This window comes from Phalacrocorax carbo, chromosome 2 (genome assembly GCF_963921805.1).
Source record: "Phalacrocorax carbo chromosome 2, bPhaCar2.1, whole genome shotgun sequence".
Taxonomy (NCBI): Eukaryota; Metazoa; Chordata; class Aves; order Suliformes; family Phalacrocoracidae; genus Phalacrocorax; species Phalacrocorax carbo.
Window position 1 is genome coordinate 61,643,569 of NC_087514.1, and position 20,058 is coordinate 61,663,626.

Consider the following 20,058-nt stretch of genomic DNA (forward strand, 5'->3'; position numbering starts at 1 on the left):
AACTGTAGAAAAAAGACAATGATACTTTATTTGAATCATATTGCAGCAGATGACAAGAAGTATGTTTTATCTCTTAAAAAAGGATTTAGTGTTTTGTGGAACAAAAATCCCAGAATGCCTAAATTTTCCAGTTTGTCATGGTATTTCATGTGAGTTAAGAGACTGATGTTTCACATACTCATTCTCCTCTGGTTGAAGTATATAGGGACCTAGGTACTTCATTTTTCAACAGCAATCACAGTATACATACATGCATATATGGAACTTTCCTTTTACAAAAGGGATAATTTTTCAACTCTTATTGTCTAATCACTTCTTAGACAAAATTTTAATAAACCCTGGTTTCTACCTCCTGGTTTTAGCTTGTTTGTTCACGTGCTTCTCTAGCCAATTTATAACTGTACTTCAGAGAGACAGATTTTGCCATTTATACCTAGACATATACTAGCTGTGGTATATGGTAATAGATTTACTGGTGCATGGTAAGAACTGGAGCATGTCTGTGTTGTGCAACATATGGCAGCACCAACCTCAGGCAGGAAATGCTCACAGAGCAGTGTTTTCCACATAACAGCAGGCACTGGTGTAACAACTCCCTCTCCAGGTAACTCAGGCAAGATTTCCTGTGTGCAATGATGTTCTGTAAGCAGAATATATTCAGCTTCAAAGTATGAAGCACTTATTTTTGGCAAACCACGCCATAAATAGCTAAGAATAATGTTACTAGCATAAGCATTAACATAGTCAGCAGTCTCTTGAGATGCCCTATAAGTTTTCGTTGGACGGGCTATCATTTGCCAGCTCAGAAAGGCTTGGTCTGTACTGCTTACTGGAATGGACTTATTTTGCTGAGTTTCCATCTTTGGATTCCCAGTTTTTCCTCTTAGGGTTTTATACTTGTTCACGTCAGTATTTTTGCTTGTGGATTCTGGAGCTGCTAATAATGACTATCTCAACAATCTCACCCGTTTGCATTTTTACTTTTCTTATCTCGCATGGCTCTAGCTTAAGTACTTTCTCACAGTTTCTTCTTTGCAACTTAGCAGTTTTCTCAGTAAACATGAGCCAAAGACACACAGCTGGGCTGCATCAGACGCAAACTTGGATCATAGACAGCTTGAACCCCAAGGCCAAAGGTTACTTTGGCAGTCAGTATGATCTTACTCACACACCACAGGACTTCTCAGCAGTTTTCTGTTTTACATGCAATACTCCTGAGCTGCGGCTGCATTCTTTCCAGAACAAGTTTACTCATGCAGATCCAGTGTTTGGACTTGCCCCTAGTTACCTGACTAATATCTCCATAAAATGTTTTGCTTCTTCACCCTGAGAGGACCTATGCTTTTTGCATTCTGTTTAGAGCTATCTTCAGTAATGCCAGGATACCCTTAAGCCATGAATCAGGCTTTGCAAAATGTAAAAATAATGGAGCTCAAGAGCTCAAAGTTTGTTATGACTTTCAAAGAACTTTGGCGTTGGGTTTACAAAGTTAAATCACACACCAAAATCCTCTACTAGGCACTATGGCTCATATCAAATACACATTTGAGGTTCCATTGCCATGAACGGGAATTAAAGACCATATGAGCTGTTAAGCACTTTAAGGAATTATGTGCCTAAAATAGCTATCTTTAGTCATCTTTTGTGTCAGTGTTCTCATCTAAATGTCTTCTAGTTTCTTAATCTTAATTTGTTCCATTTTGAACTTAAAAAGTGTTTCTTTGGTCTAAAACCAAAAGCTCACCAGCTACACTGGTAGCTGATAATACTGAAGAGGAATTGCTTAAGGCTGGATGGGTAGACCTGGGCAGTGGACACAGGAGGTCCTGTCTGAGCATCAAGAAACACTTTTTTTTTCTGTGAGGATAACTGAAAACTGGCACAGCTTGCCCAGAGAAGTTGCTGAGTCTGCAACCTTGGAGACAGTCAGAAGCCATCCGGTCATGTTCCTGAGCCACCAGCTCTAGGTGACCTTGCTTGAGCAGGGGGGTTAGATCAGATGACTTCCAGAGGAGCCTTCCAATCTCAACCATTCTGTGTAATTCTGTGATTTCATTAGATAATAAGGAGTTAAAATAAGTGATTACAAGATGCATTAAAAAAGCTCTGATTTTAAGCTTTGTTTAAGTAGTAATAAGCTGCTTCACGGATATCTACTATATTCTTTCTTCCACTCTTTATTTTCTTTATTTAAATAGTAAACTTCATGTAGTCAGAATCATCTCTTTCATTTAGTAGCATCAGAGGGATCTGATCTCACTTAAGAGGTACTCTAGCAACATAAAAGTAGTATCTTCTAAGTAAGCACCACAGACTGGACATTCCTTGCTTACTTTTCAGATTAGACCATTTCTAATGACTTCCAATGCATTCAGTACAGTCGATAGACAATTGTTCAAAGTATTAAACTGTCACCTTTCATGCTCTCAGTTTCTACAGTATTAAACATCCCTCTTAATAATTCTTTTAGTTCCCCAGTAAAGTCATGATACTGTTCCACTGAGATATCCCATTGTTTAAGAAGAAAAACTATTCAGTTGAAATGCATGTCTTACATTCTATACGTATGACAAAAGTCATCTTGCTCCATGTCACTTTCTGAGTGATGGTGTTTAGTGCTATAAGGTTATGTGAGGTGTAGGTGTTTAACAAGATAATCTGTGCTATGTGCTATATGCAGAAAAAAGAGATCCCAGGTTCAAGAGCATCAGGCTTAGTTTTAAAAGAAGGGATAACAAGAAGATACTGCACTCAAGTGGATTGCTTCATTAATGAAGCTAACGTTGCTTCCAGAACCTGAGCCAGACCAGACAGTGGTAACACTTGGTATCTCTGCACAAGCTTGCAGTATGCTGTATAGACATGCCCCAGACATATCACATCAATACCCTTTGCTTTAGTTCCTTAAAGTTAACACTGGTGTTGTGGAAAATGAATTTTAAAGCAAATATTCCCAGAATGTAGTTACAGTGAGCCTGGCAATAATATCTTTAGTAAAAACATTGTAAAATTCCATTAACCTCAGAATACAAAAACTACTGTGGCATACAACCATTTTTTAATTGCCAGTATTAAAATTTTCTTTCCAACTGTTTCAATATTTTTCTCTTATAAGGTATAGTAGCCCTTCATCCTTCCTTTTTCTCAGAATTTATATAATTTAAAATTTTTATCTCCCAGCATAGTAGTACTTATGTGGTTTTACTGTTTTTCATATTTCAGATTTCTTCAGTGTCTTGACTTCATAGGCATTATTCCTATGTTGATGTTCATAGCTAATGGAATATTCTACATTTTTAAACTGTGATCTGATTTCATATAAATATGAGGAATATAATTTGAAAGCTTTCATTTGTAACGAAGAATTTCTTTCTTTTACTTTTAATTATGTTCCAAGTTCTATTTTGTTGCAAAATTGCAAAATTATGCATTACAAAATATAAAATGAAATTATGAAGGAATTTCATAAAATGAAATTATGAGAAGTTCATTCTTGTCTATGGAACTTGGCTAACAGTGTTTCCTGTGAACACAGAAGTGAGTTATTAATTGGTCTCAAAGGCAAGAACATCTGCAGTGCTTCTGCTGATTCATATTTCTTTCATTATTTCCTGAATGACTGAAAATATTTTAATTGGTTTGAAGAGGGGTAAAAGTAAATATCGAAGTTAATTTTTTCAGAAAAACAGTACATTTCTCCAAGGAATCATCATTCATTCTTCGTGAATTGTGTGTCCTAAATATTTTTCCTGAAAGTTGTAGTGGACTTTACTCTCAAATAACATTCCAGCGGCAAATGCTTAATGAGGGTGTAGTACCTCTGAGCTAAATAATCCATTTTCCTGAAATTCTTCTAGCATTTTCTTTCAAGATAAATTATTTTTGAAACAGGAAATATACATATTTTAATTTTTTTTTTTTTACATCTAAAGTAGATCATCTTTGGTTTCAGTACCGTCTACATACGGTATATATTCCCCCATATACGTGTGTTTAAAATAATCTTCTGTCTGTACCCCCAAAAAAGTGATACAGTATCTTTTCTCTGGGGACCTTCGCTACCTCACAATGTATTATGTTGCTGTCCAAAAAGCGGATTCGTTGCCAGGTGTGCAATGAGTCAAAAATCACACACTCAGGAGAGACATTGCTAATTTACTTCAGGGTTGCATGCAAGCCTGGGTGCTTAGTGGTTTTCCACAAATCAAGCACACCAAAGCCGGTTACCTCATCATATTTATACAATAAGTCCATACATATTCTATCTATCTAATTCATATTCATTCTAATCTACATAGGTTGCATAATGCCATTAAGCCACTCCTCTTGGATCTACTTCAGATTCTTCTTCGGGGCTCTTGGTGGTCTTTACATATGAAGTACCCTAACCCTTTGGTCGTGTGTTACACAAGGACAATTTAAGGTTATTTTCTCTTGCCAACTTTCCATAATTTTCTTCTAAAAGGAATGCTTGTCCTTGATTGAATGGATAATTGCTGATGGCCAAGATATCCCATCCCTAAGCTTTGGTTAAATATTAAAGGAGTCTAGATTTACACTAATTAAACATATACAATACCTCTTCTTTCCAAGGAGGGGTTGTTCTCTTACGTCAAGGTGACCTGAATGACTAACTGAAATCCATTTCCAAATTTTCTTTAGTGTATCCCAAAAATTTATTTCATTTAAAATTTTAATTCTATACTACTGGATTTCTTTTTTCTCTTTAGGTAAATCTCTTGGAATAGTTACATGGTAATAATATAGGTTTCTAATAAAAATCAGATATACAGTTGGCAAAGGTAGCAAAATACAACTTAAGCTATGAAAAGGAAATTCCAAGTGATTTGTCCGTTCATAACTTCAAAAAGGTGTAATGCTGACTTTTAAAATACTTTTTCAGAATGAATGTATTCCTCGAAAAAGAAATGGAAAAGATTGAAAATGAATTATTTATTTGGAAATGGAAATATGAAGAACTGAGACAAACCAAGCTGGAAGGCCTGAAACAGGTATGTTAGCAGTACATCATTATCACATGGAGTAAGAAACAAATTTGAGACTTCTGGTTTCTTGTGTTCTAACTAAGTGTAAAATTGTATCCAGGGTTCATGAAAGTGATAAATTAACCATTTATCAACTATTTATCCCCATAGCCCGGGAGAGGGACCTGCTATGGGCATGCGGAGAATCCCAGTCCTGGCGCAGCCACCGTGTGCTGCCTTGGCGGCACCAGCGCTGGGGAGCTGCAAGGGCAGCGCCAGGGTGGCTCTGTATTCTCACAGGAAGGGACCAGACAGAGAAGGCAGGTGCTTGTGCCCTGTCCCTATGTGCAGTGAGGGTGGTGGCCCTGAGGTACAGCGAGCCTTGGTCAAGGTCCAGCTGGGCTTGTGTTTGGGCAGAAGGGGCCTGTGTGGGGCAAGGGGATGTGTGGGGAAGCCCTGCCACCATAAGGATGTTGCCTCTGGGCTGCAGAGTGGGCATGGTGGGAGTGGTGGCCTGGCAAGGAACAGGGCAGCATCCTCAGAGGTGGTAGGAGCATCCCAAGGTCTAGGCTGTATCTGAAAGAGTTGACTCCTGGTTAGGGAGAGCCAAATGCCTGTTCAGATGGCACTGGGGGAGAGCTGTGTAACTGCCAGGCCCAGCACGCAGGTCCCAGGCTGTGTCTGTGGGAGCGATGGCTTCTCCAGGAGTTTGCATGTGGGAGGAGTCTGGAAACATGCTGATAGCAGCAGGAGACACATCAGCAACAGTAGTGGCACACCCTGGGGCATGGTCCCCAGCATGAGCTGGGGCTGCTGCTGCCAGCACAGTAGAGACCTCAGCTCAGAGATGCTGCGGGAGGATGGATGTCCCCAGGGCTGCAGGCAGTGTCTGATAACTTCCCTTGAGGCTGGGCAGGGGAAAGGGGTGTCCATGCCTGCAAGAGGTGTGTGCTGGTTAGGGAAATGTGTTGCCCCTTTTGAGCTACAGAAGGAAGTGAGCAGGCTGGGCAGGCTCAGGGAAGTCAGAGGAGATTAACAGGGTCTTCACAGAGTCCCCAGAGGGAAAAGAGTCTGAACCACACAGGAAGGGCAGCCAGAGACTGCGATCAGTTGTGAGGTAAAGAGTCCCAGAGGGGGAAGGTTGGAAACTTAGGATGTCTGGCAACTGAAGGATGGCTTTTTTTCCATATGCAGATCTGTAGTTGCAGAATAGGTTCAAAAGTAGCAGAGTAAGAGAAGAAAGCAATGACTGTGGAGGCATCAGAGCCAGCTTTAACCTGAACCATGCATTGACATCAGGATGAAGCAGTGAGTGACAGTAGCAGGAGACTCCCTCCTGTGGGGAAAGCAGCCCCTTGCTTGCTTGTCCCCCACTTGCCTTTTTTAGGGTTATGTGGCTTGCTGCAGGCTTGGATCTAGAACATTACCAAAGTCTGTCCAGTCCTCAGACTACTACTGTTCCCTGTTGCTCATCCACACAAGCACCAGCTGGGGGCATACTGGGAATGACCACACAGCTCTGGGGTTGAGGTCACGGGAGCACAAGTTGTGTCTCCTTTGTCGAACAATCTGGCCAACCTAATGAAGAGAGCTTTGAACTTGGAATGGTGAGGGTGGGTGATTTCAGATCAGAGTAAAGTGAAGAAGTGGTGGTCAGGGGTGGAAAGCTGAGGGTGCAGGTTGATAGAAGCAAGAAAGACTCCAGGAATGATCAAACAAGGTGAAGGGACACCTGCCTCAAGTGTTGGTACAGAAATGCATGTGTTCTAGGAAACAAGCAGGAAGAATAAGGTCTGTATGTGGATACAGAACTGCAATATTGTTGGAGCGATTAAGGTGCTGCTCTAAGTTCATGCAACTGGAGTACTGTGAAGGACATCAGGAAAGACTGGCAAGGAAGGGCTGAGGGGATGGAAGCTGCCCTCAGATCCATAAGCAGCTCATATCTTTTGAGCTCTCCTGAGGGATGGCTGATATCAGACTTGTGGCTCAGGATCAGATGAGAGGCCAGTGAGGGTGACATTGTGGTGAGGGTTTGTTACACGCCACCTGATGAGGAAGCAAATAAACTGTTGAAGAGCTTGTCTCTGAGTCGTAGACCCTGGTTCTCATGGGAGACTGACTGTACAGCTGGTAGAAGGGCAAGATGGCTGCTGCAAAGACATTTCTGGAGGGTTTCAGAAATAATTTCTTGCTGAAGGTATTAAATGGACCAACCAGTGGCGATACATAGCTGGATCTGCTCTTGACTAATACGAAGCAAACTAGTTGGGGATGCGATGACGAATAATTTCCTTGTCTGTAGTAACTTTGAAATAGTGGTATTTGAAGTAGACCTGAAGGAAGTGAGAAAGGCAAGCAGCAGAGTACAGACCCTGAATCTAAGGAAAGCGGGATGTTAACTTAGTGAGGGAGCTGCTGGGTAGGATCCCATAGGAGGCAGCTCTGACTGGTAAACAAAGGAGTTCACCAAAGCTGACAGGTGTTCATTTCAATCCATGTTCATGAATAGAAGAGTAAGAAATATTTGTGTTGCAGCTTTCAGGATTTAGCTTCAGAACAATGGGCTGAGGACCTCTTAGATCCAGCAAAACTCAAAATATGTATCTAAATAACTAAATATAGAAAATTTATAATTTCCTATAAATTTAACACCTCAGACTTGGAATAATCCAGGAAAATTAATTAACTTTCTCTTCACATTCTGGAAGATTGCAAGAAGTCTTATTAAATTCCAAGTTCTATTTACAAGTTGGTGCATATGTAAAGTGAATTTCCTTCATAGCTCAACATCCACAGCAACAAATTAACATCTGTCATATTTGGGTTCCTTCAAATTTTATTTCTTTATTTTCTGTTTGCTTATTAAGCAGGATTTTAACATCATACTTCAGCAAAACAGAGGAAGTCTAGGTTTAGTTAACTGTATTGCTTAAGAAATGTAGTCTTTATGTTTTATGGCACTGTCAGCAGGAATAGAAGAAGAAGAAGTAAAAACTTGCTGAGAATTGGTTGGAGTTTGATCAATTCAAATTTTTATGTATGTGCATATATGTGTTGCTGCTTTTTTTTTCTTGGGTACATGTTTAATTGCTTAGATTGCTAGCAGGAGCTGATATTTTGGGCATTCTGCTTGTCTTCTGAGATTATAAGAATTATACATCTAGGTTTTAAATTACAGGAAAACATTGGTCTTGAATCTGACTAATGTGAATGAAATGACTTATATTTGTGGGTTTTTTTGTAAGTGAAAATTATTTATTGAAAAAAACAAATCTTGTGTTCGTGATATGTGTGTGAATGTCACTTACTATATATTACTGTTGAGAAGTGGATGCTGGAACACCGTACAAGGTTTTTGACAGTGAAAAATCTGAAAGGGAAATAAAGGAAAGCACAGACATGTACTAGTCTAAGCATGGAATCTGGTTCATATACACACTTGCAATATTAAATCACAAAGGAATTTCTAGATTAATGAGACATTAATCATTACCTCTGGATTATTTTCATGTCCTTGACTAAGAATTTTTTGTTTCAGTCATGCATAAATTAATCTGCTATTTCCTTTGGTTGATCACCCAACAGTCCCACTGGGAATGTGAAGGGACAAATGCCTGGTTTGCAAGTGACAGTGACACTGCAAATCAAACCATTTTTAGGAATGGTTAGCTCTGCTAGCCTTTTGGAAGTTTGAGAGATTTTGTGTAATGTTAGAAGCTTCACAGCTGCCAAGATTTTAGTATTAGTGCTCCCACTAACTAATTACTTTCTGTTAAAAGATGAGTATTCACTCATCTGGGAAAAAACTAAATATGGAAAGCCTCGGAGATCGTGATAATAATCTGTTTTAAAAATAATGCATTCTGCATCAATTTGGAAAGTGTAAATAAGTTTTCAACATATTGAGTTAACTAAAAAAAGTAGTAAAAGTGGTAATTTATGTTTGTAGTATCTACGAGCTTTATATGTAGCTTTGTGTGACACTAGCATTGACCTTGTCCTGTTTGGGGTCATAAATTAGACCATTTTAACAGATACAACAGGAAGTTCCATTTAGTGTTGAAATTGATAATTTCTTTTTCTATTATACAAATTATGTTCTTCCATTAAATAGTAAAATAAGTTAAGATTAACGCTAAGAAGCTTATTGTTCAAATCTTGGTTGATGTTTGGCAGCACTCTGTTTCCTTATTTGCAAGCAGTCAAATGTCATCTGTTTTTACTGCACAGAATTTTGTGTCTTTCCCTAAAGACACTCAGAAGTGCTCATTCATTTACCTTTGTCTGGCCTTTCCTTAATTTCAAGTATTCTTTCATTATAACAGTTCAAAACCAAGTCCTAATTAGCTATTCTTCTTAAAGATTACCTCCTCACTACAGATCAGGGCTTAAATTTTGCCTTACTTGGCTGACTAGATAGTGAAAATTGTGTCTTCGTTTCTTTAGAGAGCTAGTGAATTAAGACTTTATGTCTGCTCAGTGTTTTTCCAGGGAGAAAGGAAGAATGGAAGTGGAGTGTGCCTTTCTTACATTTTGTGTTTATTGCAGGAAAATGTATTGTACCATCTGGAGCCTATCTTACAAATGATTGTGAATTTGCAGCCTAACAATGCTAACAGTATCAGAGATCATTAAATACATTAGAAGAGACCTATTTATGAGCTATTTACAGAGTATTCAGTCCATAAGATCACATCTTTAATTAAGATTTATGTGTCTACATTTCTTAGCTGTCAAAAACATGTTTTATGTACTGCCTGGTTAATAAACTTCGGTTCTACTTCTAGAAGAGCTTGCAGGTCTTAATGGGATACTAAATCAATTAATATTTCCTATGCCTTGCTTTTCACATATACATATACAACCTACTAACAACTGTAAAACACTTTATTATTCATAAAAAGGGGGAAGTAATTGCTCAGTATAAAATCACACTTGCATTATTATTGTGTTTGCATGAGAATCCACAGAAGGGATCAAGTCTGTAAAATCATTGAATAAATAAGGCTCTTAACATTAGATATATTTGTTCTTAAAGCAACCTTTGTTGGAAACTCTAGGAATCTTTGTTCTCTGAAAAACATGAAAATTTTAATATCAATGACATTGCTAGTTGAACGTCCTGGGAAATGGGGTGTCTGACTTTGTGAGATACAGCTTAGTTTACAGATCAATTAACAAACCTTAGAGTCTGAAAGACACAAAAAGTTAATATGAGTCTGGTTAGCTAGGTCTTTGGACCCTTGGTAGAACAGAGCAAATCCTCGGTGTGTTGCCCTGATGTTTGTAAACACAGAATTATAGTTAGCAAGACTGTTAAAAGTTTTAGGGTTTAGAATGTGCATTTAGTTTTATAAAATGCACAATAAAACATTCTTGTTTACACTTTTTTTCAAGTCTTCCTCAACATTTTATATCTGTCTTTATAATTTCTGAAGGACATACTTTTCTGGTGGTTTAAAAGTTAAATAAAATAGAATATTTACAAAGCAATTTTACATTATACTGAAAACAGTGAAAAAATGCATATACTGCTATATGCCACTGGTGTGCACTGTAGACTTACAAATGCCACTATAGACAGTGACTTCTGTGTTGTTTAAAATAATTTTCTGCTAGCTGAAGTACAGGATGTGCCTTTACTCTACATTGTCTGGTGTGTTGGTAATTAATGAGGAAAATTCATATCTCAGTTTGAGGATATGAGGCAAAAATTACACTAATTGGTACTTAAAGCCTATTGGAACATCAATTTCAAAATAAATATCCGTAGATGAAAAGGATCACAGGCTAAATCAGCATTTTATATCTTAGGCAGAGACGTTTCTGGTCTCCCTCTTTTTTGCACAGCGTTGAAGGTGAGTCACCAGTGCTGTTGATTTTGCACTAGAGCCAAATAAATATCTTTAAACATGTCTTAAAACAAATGTTTTCTGCTCTGTCTCTCAGTCTATAGATGTTTTACACTGTCTATTATGGCAATCTATGTATTGTTAGTGTGGTGCATCACTTTCTTAAAGAGAATGGTAACAGTTCCCTACCTCTTCTTTCTCAAATGGAGGAAACTCCACTGAGGCAAGTGAGGCTTCTGGATAAATCAAGTCTTCTACTCTCACTGTAGACAATTAAATGCTGTTTAAACTGGAACAGCTTTTTTTGGAGACTCAGGTTAACAGCTAGTTCTTGTTAAAGATTATGCATTTTTTCCACCTTTTCCAGAAATCTTTATTCTGAAATTTCCTTATAGTGTGAAGACTCTGCAGAGCTGCTTACCTTTAATTGATAAGTTATTACTAAGTAATTGCTAGGTGAATTTCAATCACTTAGTATATACATGAATTAGAGATAGTGATACTCTGATAATCTTACAGGAAATTTAGATACATGTAGTAGGACCATCTGTTCTGTCCTATGCTCTTTGCCTGACCCCAAATATGCCTTCTGGCTGTTCCCTGAATCCTGCACAAAACATAATAATTACCAGATATAAAACAGTAGCCTTAATGGCTATACTGGCTACTGCGAATTTTTCTGTTTATTCTCACCTAAGATGCACAGAAGTATTGCATACTATGCATAGCTATCATAAGAATAAAACAATGTCCCCAAAATTAAATTTGCCATGATTTTATATACTACATAATAGCCAGTAGTCCGTCTGAGTGAGCTAAAGGAATCTTTTTAAAGTTTGATATCAGAATCCTCAAGGCTGAGTTTTAAAATATCATTATGCAATTTTATGAGAACAAAGTCTGAACTATTTGAGAACTCAAATGACTTTATGGAGTGGAAACTCAGGGTAGTTAATATTCCTGTTGTAAAATCTCATTATTTTTAGACTAGATCTAGAATTTAGAGTGTTTCTCTCTGGGCTCAATCCTTCATTTGTTAGAAAGGCTGGTGTGACAGAGTGAAATGAAATGATGATGCTACCACACATCTGACTTGTGGTTTGATAAAAGTACTTAAAAATTTACTTGAGATACACACATTTCTTTTTCCTTCCTAAATTACGATAGATTACCGGTAGTTTGAGAATAAGGAAAGAATTCTGGAGCATTGCTTAAGCAAGAATTCTTGTAGACCCTGAACCATTCTTTCCACTGTTTCCATAAATCAGGTACCAGTTAATATTTAGAAATAAGTCGAGAAATTATGTACTTAATGTGAATGTTTTTCCTGTCCAACATAATGTATAATTTGTGATGGTGTGTAATGTCAAGGTTCCATTTGATTGCCTGTTTTCCTACAAATGTAATTTGGAAAATGCTGGTAAAATCTACTGTTTCATTGACTATTCTTTTTCCTCCCACACTGGCTTCTAACAAGATATTTAAACTGTATTGAGTTGTGCTTGCCAATATTTCCTGGGTCTTCACTACATGTTTGGCAATGAAAATACAGACCAAGATGAGGATTTTTTTTTATTATTTAAGGGCATTCTGTTACAACTGAAAGATGAAAACATTTCTGTTATGAAATATGTTTAGAAGCAGCATATGTGCGCATACTGAACTATATCTGTGCATACTGATTTTCTGTGAAAGGAACACCATGCCAAAGCTGCATCATTTGCAGGGGTTTGTTTTGCCTATTTGTCTGCCACTGGCAGAAAAGTATAACCTGGTGAGGAAATGTTTTGAAGACAAAGGAGGAATATGCACACATGCACACTTACATATATGTGTGTGTATATATATGTTTATGTATCTATATGCATGAAGCAATCTTTGTCCTAGAGGTTATTATTGTATTTTTAACAAAAACTGTTTTTCATAGCTTAGAAAGAGAAGTCCAAAATGATGACACTTTTGATCATGAAGAAACAAAGTTACTTCTTAATAATATATTAGTGGTCAGTCACCATATGGTTCTGTATCCGAAATTAATCTTTTGCAGTGTGTAGTTTAAAAAATCAGCCCCAAAAAGCTTTATTAAATATGTTTAAATACCCGGAATTCTCCTTAGTATTAATTTAGTTTCTTGCTTAAGTAAATATTTCTGCTAATAGGTTTATTTGTTATTCATTCACATAAAATCAACTTGGGCTAAAATAAGCAGTTTCTTATTTTAAAAAAACACACTGAGGAATTAAATGTAACAACTGGTAGAATGCACATAATTGAATTTAATGTCTGACATGTTAAAGGCATTGAATTAAAGATACAAGTATTTTGTACTTAATGCTGTAGTTCCTTTTTGTTTACCCTTATCCAGATATGGATAGCAATGTGGCACTTAAAAATCTAATGTGGGATGAGGTTTGATCAGAAAAATAGCCTTAGGTCATTCTTTTTCTCAATTTTTGAAAATAAAATGCTCTTTTTTAGGCATAGCAAGTATTTGGTCTTCCTACTGAAAAAAAAAGGCTTTATTTTCTGGAAAATAACTCCCAATAAATTCCTATCTCTTGAATTATTTTATTTTCCATGGAAATCAACCCTGTCACCTTGCAAGCTATCTTCATATCTTCATAAGAAATGCGTAAGTGGTACTCTATTTATCCAGGATCTAACACCTTTGTACTTAGGAACAGTTTCCATTGTGGACTCGGACTATTAGGAATCACTGCCTATGTTGAGTCACAAGTCTGTGCAAGCCATGAAGGCCTGTGGAATCCATTGCCATGTAGTAATCTAGAGTTTCAGGTTTACTATATGGTGAATGGATTAAGTTATTTTTTGCATGCCTTTGAAAGGAAAACACTTGAAGAGCTGGAATAAAGCTTCTTGTTTTTAAAGGATCTTGTCACTATGAAATAAAGAAGGTGCCTAAGCATTTAGTGTTATAATTAATGTAGCTTCATGCCTGCCATCTAGGAGACAGTTATAGTCATACAACTTTCAGGATGATTAGATAACATTGCATCCTAAATTATGTGTGTGGAATAAAAAGTCAGACTTACTGTTTCCTTGTGGCTGCCGAAATGGAATTTTCTTTTTGACTCAGCTATAGCATATACAAGAAAGCTGTATTGCTTTCGGAACAAAGAAGTAGTACCTTCATGGGAGGCAGGAAAGGAAGAAAACCAGCCATGCTTTCCCCGCCCCCCGCCTTTTTTCTCCCTCTTTCTTTTTTCTATTTAATGTGTAATAGGCATTTTCCTCTGATCTTCACGCTTAAAGAGAACTGCCTGGCACTGAAATAAGTGCCTCTGCACTGAAGCATTACATTTTCAGACTACTTTCAAACAAAGGATTCAATCTTAGGAAAAACTAATGAGTGTCTTGTTTGGATACAATAAAAAACTCCTTAGTTACATCAGTGGAGTACTGCATATTTCTCTGAGCAACAACATGAGTGGTATCCAGAAGTCAATGAGAAATCTGCTGATGTCAATAAACTTTAGATCAGTTCCTAATTTAAACTGTGTAGTAGCAGGTGATTAAAAACTGTGCCAGAAGATTCTTCAAAGGCCTTTATAACTTCAAAACACCAAGATAATGTGTTATTGTAGGTATGGTTCAGGTAAAACAGAAGAGGTGTCATGTAAACTCTACTGAAAACAGTAGAACTATTTCTACAGGCACTTGCCACTAGACCATTGAGTTACAGAAATTATCTTACATAATTGCTTATCTAGATCAAGTGACTGAAGCTGTATATTTCAGGTTCATATTCTGTGGAGGCAGTGTTCTGTACCATATTTATCTGAAGTCTAAGCAACAAAACACTTAAAAAACAAAGTCAGCTCCTGCATTTATTTAATCCTGTTGTACTTTCAAATCGGAAGAGAAAATAATCTTAAATACTGGTTTAATCTGTCCTTTTTAACATAGGCTGTTGTTTAAGGAGGAGACTCACTGCACTGGAACATGGCAACTTTGGGAATCTGGTGTAGAGGACAAATTACCTGCATATTAACTAACATTGGTATAATAGTCTGCTATTCATCTAGCAACTTTGATGCAGTCTTGTATTTCCTGAAAATTTAATGTCCAATTTTGTCCAATCAGAATTGCAAATTTTTATTGAGTATGTTGGTATGGATTGTTTTGCCTACTGGAAAGTAATGATTACAAATTCTAGTGTGGTTTCACACTATTTAATATTCTGGAAATCAAAGATGTATTTCTTTTTTGAGATCTACAGTTACAGCAAACATCCTATTCCCAGCACACTTAACTATTAATCTGAAAAGTCAACAATCTTCGTCTGTAAGATAAGCGATCTTGCATAGTTCCTGACTTAAATGTAGAGTGCTTTGACTGTTGCTGTCGGTTTTGATGTTGGTATGATTCATTAACAGTTATATTAAAAAAAAGTACCATAAACTGAGATAATTTTATGTAGTATTTTCTTTTCCATCTTTAGTATTACTAATTTAATAATTTCTAGTGAGTTGTGTTGAACAGTGTTCTGCTCTGCAGCACACGGTACCGACACAGTCTAGGAAATTCTTGAGACTGGTGACAACTGGAACTTGCTTTGAGTGCTTCCAATCACGCTGACCACTACTGATTCACTGTTTTCTTACAGTTACAGTTTTCCTATACATTAGGCTCAATAAAGCAATATGAAGTCAGGATGGAATGTTGGCTTAGGAAATCGGTTGGAAACAGAGAGGTGTTGACTTTCTGTATGGCAAATAAAACTTTGATAATAAAAAAGAGAGAGAGATTATGCATTGCACTATTTACTTTTATTTTCAGGTGATTATCTGCATGCCTACATTCATCTTCTTGTGACAAATCCCTGTATTTTTTGAGTAAGGGTTATCATCTTCCTTTTACAGTGCTTGTTAGAGTGGCTCATGGCTTATTCTAGTCCCTGAATTAGTTATTAATAATAACTAATAACATTACTAAACACACAGCAATAGATAACTACCTGAAGAAAAAGTGAGGTAAGCTGCATTATCAGCACTACAGTTTAATTTCTATGCTGTTTATCAGTAAAAATTCAAAATTTTAAAATTATTTTTTGTAAATTATAGATAAATTATCATTGTTCTGAGAGCTAAGACTAAAAATTTAATCAGTCATTCTTTTCCATAGAATAGAAGCTTGTTTTTGCGTCCAGTACAGTCTGCATCTGTATTCCTACTCATAGGCATACAAACTGAAAAATCTGTTCTTTATCTTGATGTTGGAAAAGATTTGCATTGGTCAGTCTCAGCTCTGTAAGAGGGTAGTCTGTGTTCCTTATTGTGGGAAGAACTTTGTTGCTTTAGATTTGGGAAGGAAAAAAAACAAACCACAGCCACACAGACTCCCAACCCCCTCCCACAGACAACAGCATTAATAACAGAAGCAAACTAACTTCACATCATAAAAACTCTTAAACAGGGCAACTTCAACTTGACATTGCAACAATACTTGGGTGAAAAGGGAAATAAGCAGAGTTTAATAAAAGGTTTCAAATGTCATTAAAAAATAAAAAAGGTTCTCAACAGAGTCCTATTATACCTTCTTTTGAAATATAACCCAAAATGTCTAGTATTGAATCTTTAAGCACACTGGGGAACTAGTGAGCAGCCTTTTTTTTTTTCTTTTTCCTCTCTCTCTCAAAGCTAAGAGCTAAGATGTCACTAAGGCAAATTAAGGGATGAAAGCTCATGCTTTGCTTCAGATCTTTTTGGTTAAGAATGCTCCAAACCAGCTGCCCTTTGAGATTTCAAACTAAATTAGGAGAAATAATTGCTATAATCCCTATGCCTAAAAGAATCTTTGCCATTTACGTAGGTTTTTTAACACAGTTTGTTTAATCTATTACCACTGTCACCCCTGCTGTGTTCTGTCAAAATACAATCAACTGTAAGAAAAGCATGCTGCTGTTTGTAAAGCAAACAAATAAAACCCTTTTGGTATGAATGTCAAGGGCCCCAGTTTTCCCTTACTCAGTAGTGAAACATGAAGATTGAGGTGTGATTTCTCTTTTTTTTAAAAAAAAAAGAAATTAATTGCAGATACATTTCCTACATCAGTTGATTGTTTAATATAGGAATTTTTACTTGTGTATTCCCTGGATTAAAAATTCAAACTCTCCATGCGTAGGAGCAAAAGTGACTATGCACTTGTTAATGCACTAGAATTCTGATTCTCCAGATGACTGATGGCTTGTCAGGTTTTGAGAGTTTTGGTTGATGTGTGTCCATTATAAATTTCAAGCAACATTCTCCAAGGGATTAGCTGAAATGTGAATGCTTTTCTTGTCTGAGATTAAAGAACACTTTAAATTCACCTAAACCACTATATAATGTTCATTTAGATTAATACTGTTTGGAACTATAATTATTATGTTCAGCTTTAGGCAAAAAAGGAAATGTAGTTTGAGAATTAAGTCATATTAATCCCACCTCAAATATCACTTGCATTTAGGAACATAGCAAATACACCAAACTGCAGACATGTACATGCCATTTTTATGTAAGGTCATGCTTGTCTAGGCATCAATATTTCGCTAAACATGACAAAGAATTGATAACTTGAAAAGCTTGCAGTAAAAAGGATTTTACAAACCGATGCCAGTACATCAAAAGGAGCTTAGTTTCAGTCTCTGTTTCTAATTATGGGAAGCACTTGAATCTGAGGGCTTTTATCATTATTCAAAAAAACAACCTCCAAGTTAAAGGCTACTTAAAGGATGCCTAATATTAAAGTTATGAGTATATAGTTACTGAATTCTGATGGAACCAAGGCTTCAACTTTGGCTTCTGCAGTCAGGAATTACTCTGAGGGTCACTCTCTTCAGATTTGTGTGAGAAGCAATGAAAAGTGTTTGACTTATGAACAATTGCAAGGAATGGGAAACCTATAGAAGACACTAGTATGAAGAAGAAGTAGGATAGAATGGATACCAAGTAGAAAGTTAACATTTCAGGATAGCCTGAGAGACCATAGCAAAACAGGACTTTCTTAAGCCATGTAGTAATTTTGCAGAGTCAAATTACTGAAGTAAGTTAGTGTAGCATTTGGGCTGCATCCAAAGGTGCAGCCAAGTAAGGCCAGTATGACCTTTGATGTAGTTTTTTGTAGATTTTATAGCATGAACATTACTTTTAAAATACAGCAAAGCCATAGAAGTGGGAGGGCAATATCTCTGAACAGTGCCTAAAATAAGAAACAGAGCAGGCAAGGTTGCGAGTGATACTGACCAAAGTTTTGGAGGTGAAGTTCTTTGTCCCAGTCTGAGCCAGAAGCTCAGGTCTGAGTTGAGCAAAAGAGAAAGCTTAGAGGTGCTGTTGGAGTGGGGCTGGAACTGGGCAGCTGAAGGAAAGTTAGGACAGCCAAGAGATTTGTACTGCAAGGGTCTTTGTGGTGTGAGCCAGAAGTGGGAGTCTCATTCCCAGTCAGAGCTGGAAAATACGGTTAGGGTTGAGTGAAAGGGAAAGCCTAGTAATGTTGCTGGTGTTGGGGGGGCAGGGTGTGAAGAAAAAAAATGGAGAATATTAAATAATATTTGAGTATGGGTCAGCAATATGCCCTTGCGGCAAAGAATGGTAATGGTATCCTGGGCTGCATTAGGAGGAGTGTTGCCAGCAGGTTGAGGGAAGTGATCCTTCCCCTCTACTCAGCTCTGGTGAGGCCACATCTGGAGTGTTGGGTCCAGTTCTGGGCTCCCCAGTACAAGAGAGACATGGACATACTGAAGAGAGTTCAGTGAAGGGCCACAAAAATTATAAAAGGATGGGAGCATCTCTCCTATGAGGAAAGGCTGAGAGAGCTGGGACTGTTCAGCCTGGAGAAGAGAGGGCTCAGCGGGATCTTACAAATGTTTGTAAATACCTGAAGGGAAGATGTAGAGAAGATGGATCCAGGCTCTTTTCAGTGGTGCCCAGTGACAGGACCAGAGGCAATGGGCAAAAACAGAAACACAGGAGGTTCCCTCTGAATATCAGGAAACTGTGAGGGTGACAGAGCACTGGCACTGGTTGCTCAGAGAAGTTGCTGAGTCTCTCACATTGGAGATCCTCAAGAGCCATCCGGACATGGTCTTGGGCAAACAGCTCGGGGTGGTGCTTCTTGAGCTATGGGGTATAAACCAGATGATGACCAGAAATCCCTTCCAAACTCAACCATTCTGTGATTCTAGGGTGCTAATTGCAGAATTAAAAGGAGGAGATGGGGAATTGCCATTGGTAAGATATCCTCTACATTTTCTTCAAGTAATTAAATGTTTCAGTACATCTACTGTTGCCCATAATGTAATATAGCTATAAGGCAAAATGATGTATCTGCATAAAATTATATATGTATACATAGTTTGGGTATATATAAAATGAGACAGTATGAGTATTTTCTTCTAAAAACAGCAGTGTAATTTTTAAAGGAAAAAATGACTTGCTGGACTGTTTATTATTAGTAATTTAATTATAATTTTTTTTCCATAATAAATGGATCTGACTTATCACATTCATCTTATGGGGGAAGGGAGGAAAATTTCAGGATGTTTCCCAGTGCTTAATAGATAGGATATTTGTAACAGAGAGATATTATTAAACCAGCTTATAAAAAGTAAAATATTATGGCAAATTTTTCAAAATTATGAGGAACAGGACTCAGATATTCTGTAGAGATTTCTTATTTCTTTTCTAATTTAGAAACCTAGATTTTCATTTTTCTTGTGGGACCATTAATTCTACCTAAGATGCAGCAAACAGCAAGCAGCCAACCTCCTGACAAGTCACATCAGCAGATGGATGTCCCCATTCCCTGCAGCAGGGAGTCTCCTATTGTTATTATTCACTGCTTCCTTCTAGTGACCCTGAGTGGCTCAGGCTCACCCACCAGAGAGGCTTCTCATCAACAGCAAGGGCACTGAACCTGTTCTGAAAGTGCAAGTTATCTGGTGGGGCATGAAGCTTCTTCCTAGTGTGAGAAGTCACCTGCTTCCAGCCTTCATCATCATTGAATTTTCCAGCTTCATAGGCATAGCATCTTCCTGCCCCTCCCCTACAGTTGAAGGTTTGGGCTCTTGAAGCTGCAAGGTCTTCAGGAAGATCTGGTCCACCTCTTTCTCATCCTTTTTGATGTTGTGCAGACTGGTGGTGAAGCACAACCCCTTGACAGCTGCACACCTCCTTCAGGCTTGGAGACCATGTGCCCAGCAAGAGGCTCAAGGGACTCCC

At 37.5% G+C, this 20,058-nt stretch overlaps 1 protein-coding gene across 1 annotated transcript in view; it reads left to right on the forward strand.

Moving 5' to 3' along the window:
• The window catches only part of CCDC102B (coiled-coil domain containing 102B), a 198,271-nt gene that overhangs the window by 23,321 nt on the left and 154,892 nt on the right, over positions 1-20,058 (forward strand). Inside the window, exon 4 of the mRNA XM_064445450.1 lies at positions 4,904-5,012. Coding sequence (XP_064301520.1) covers positions 4,904-5,012 — 109 coding nt within the window. The remainder of the gene's footprint in view (positions 1-4,903; positions 5,013-20,058) is intronic.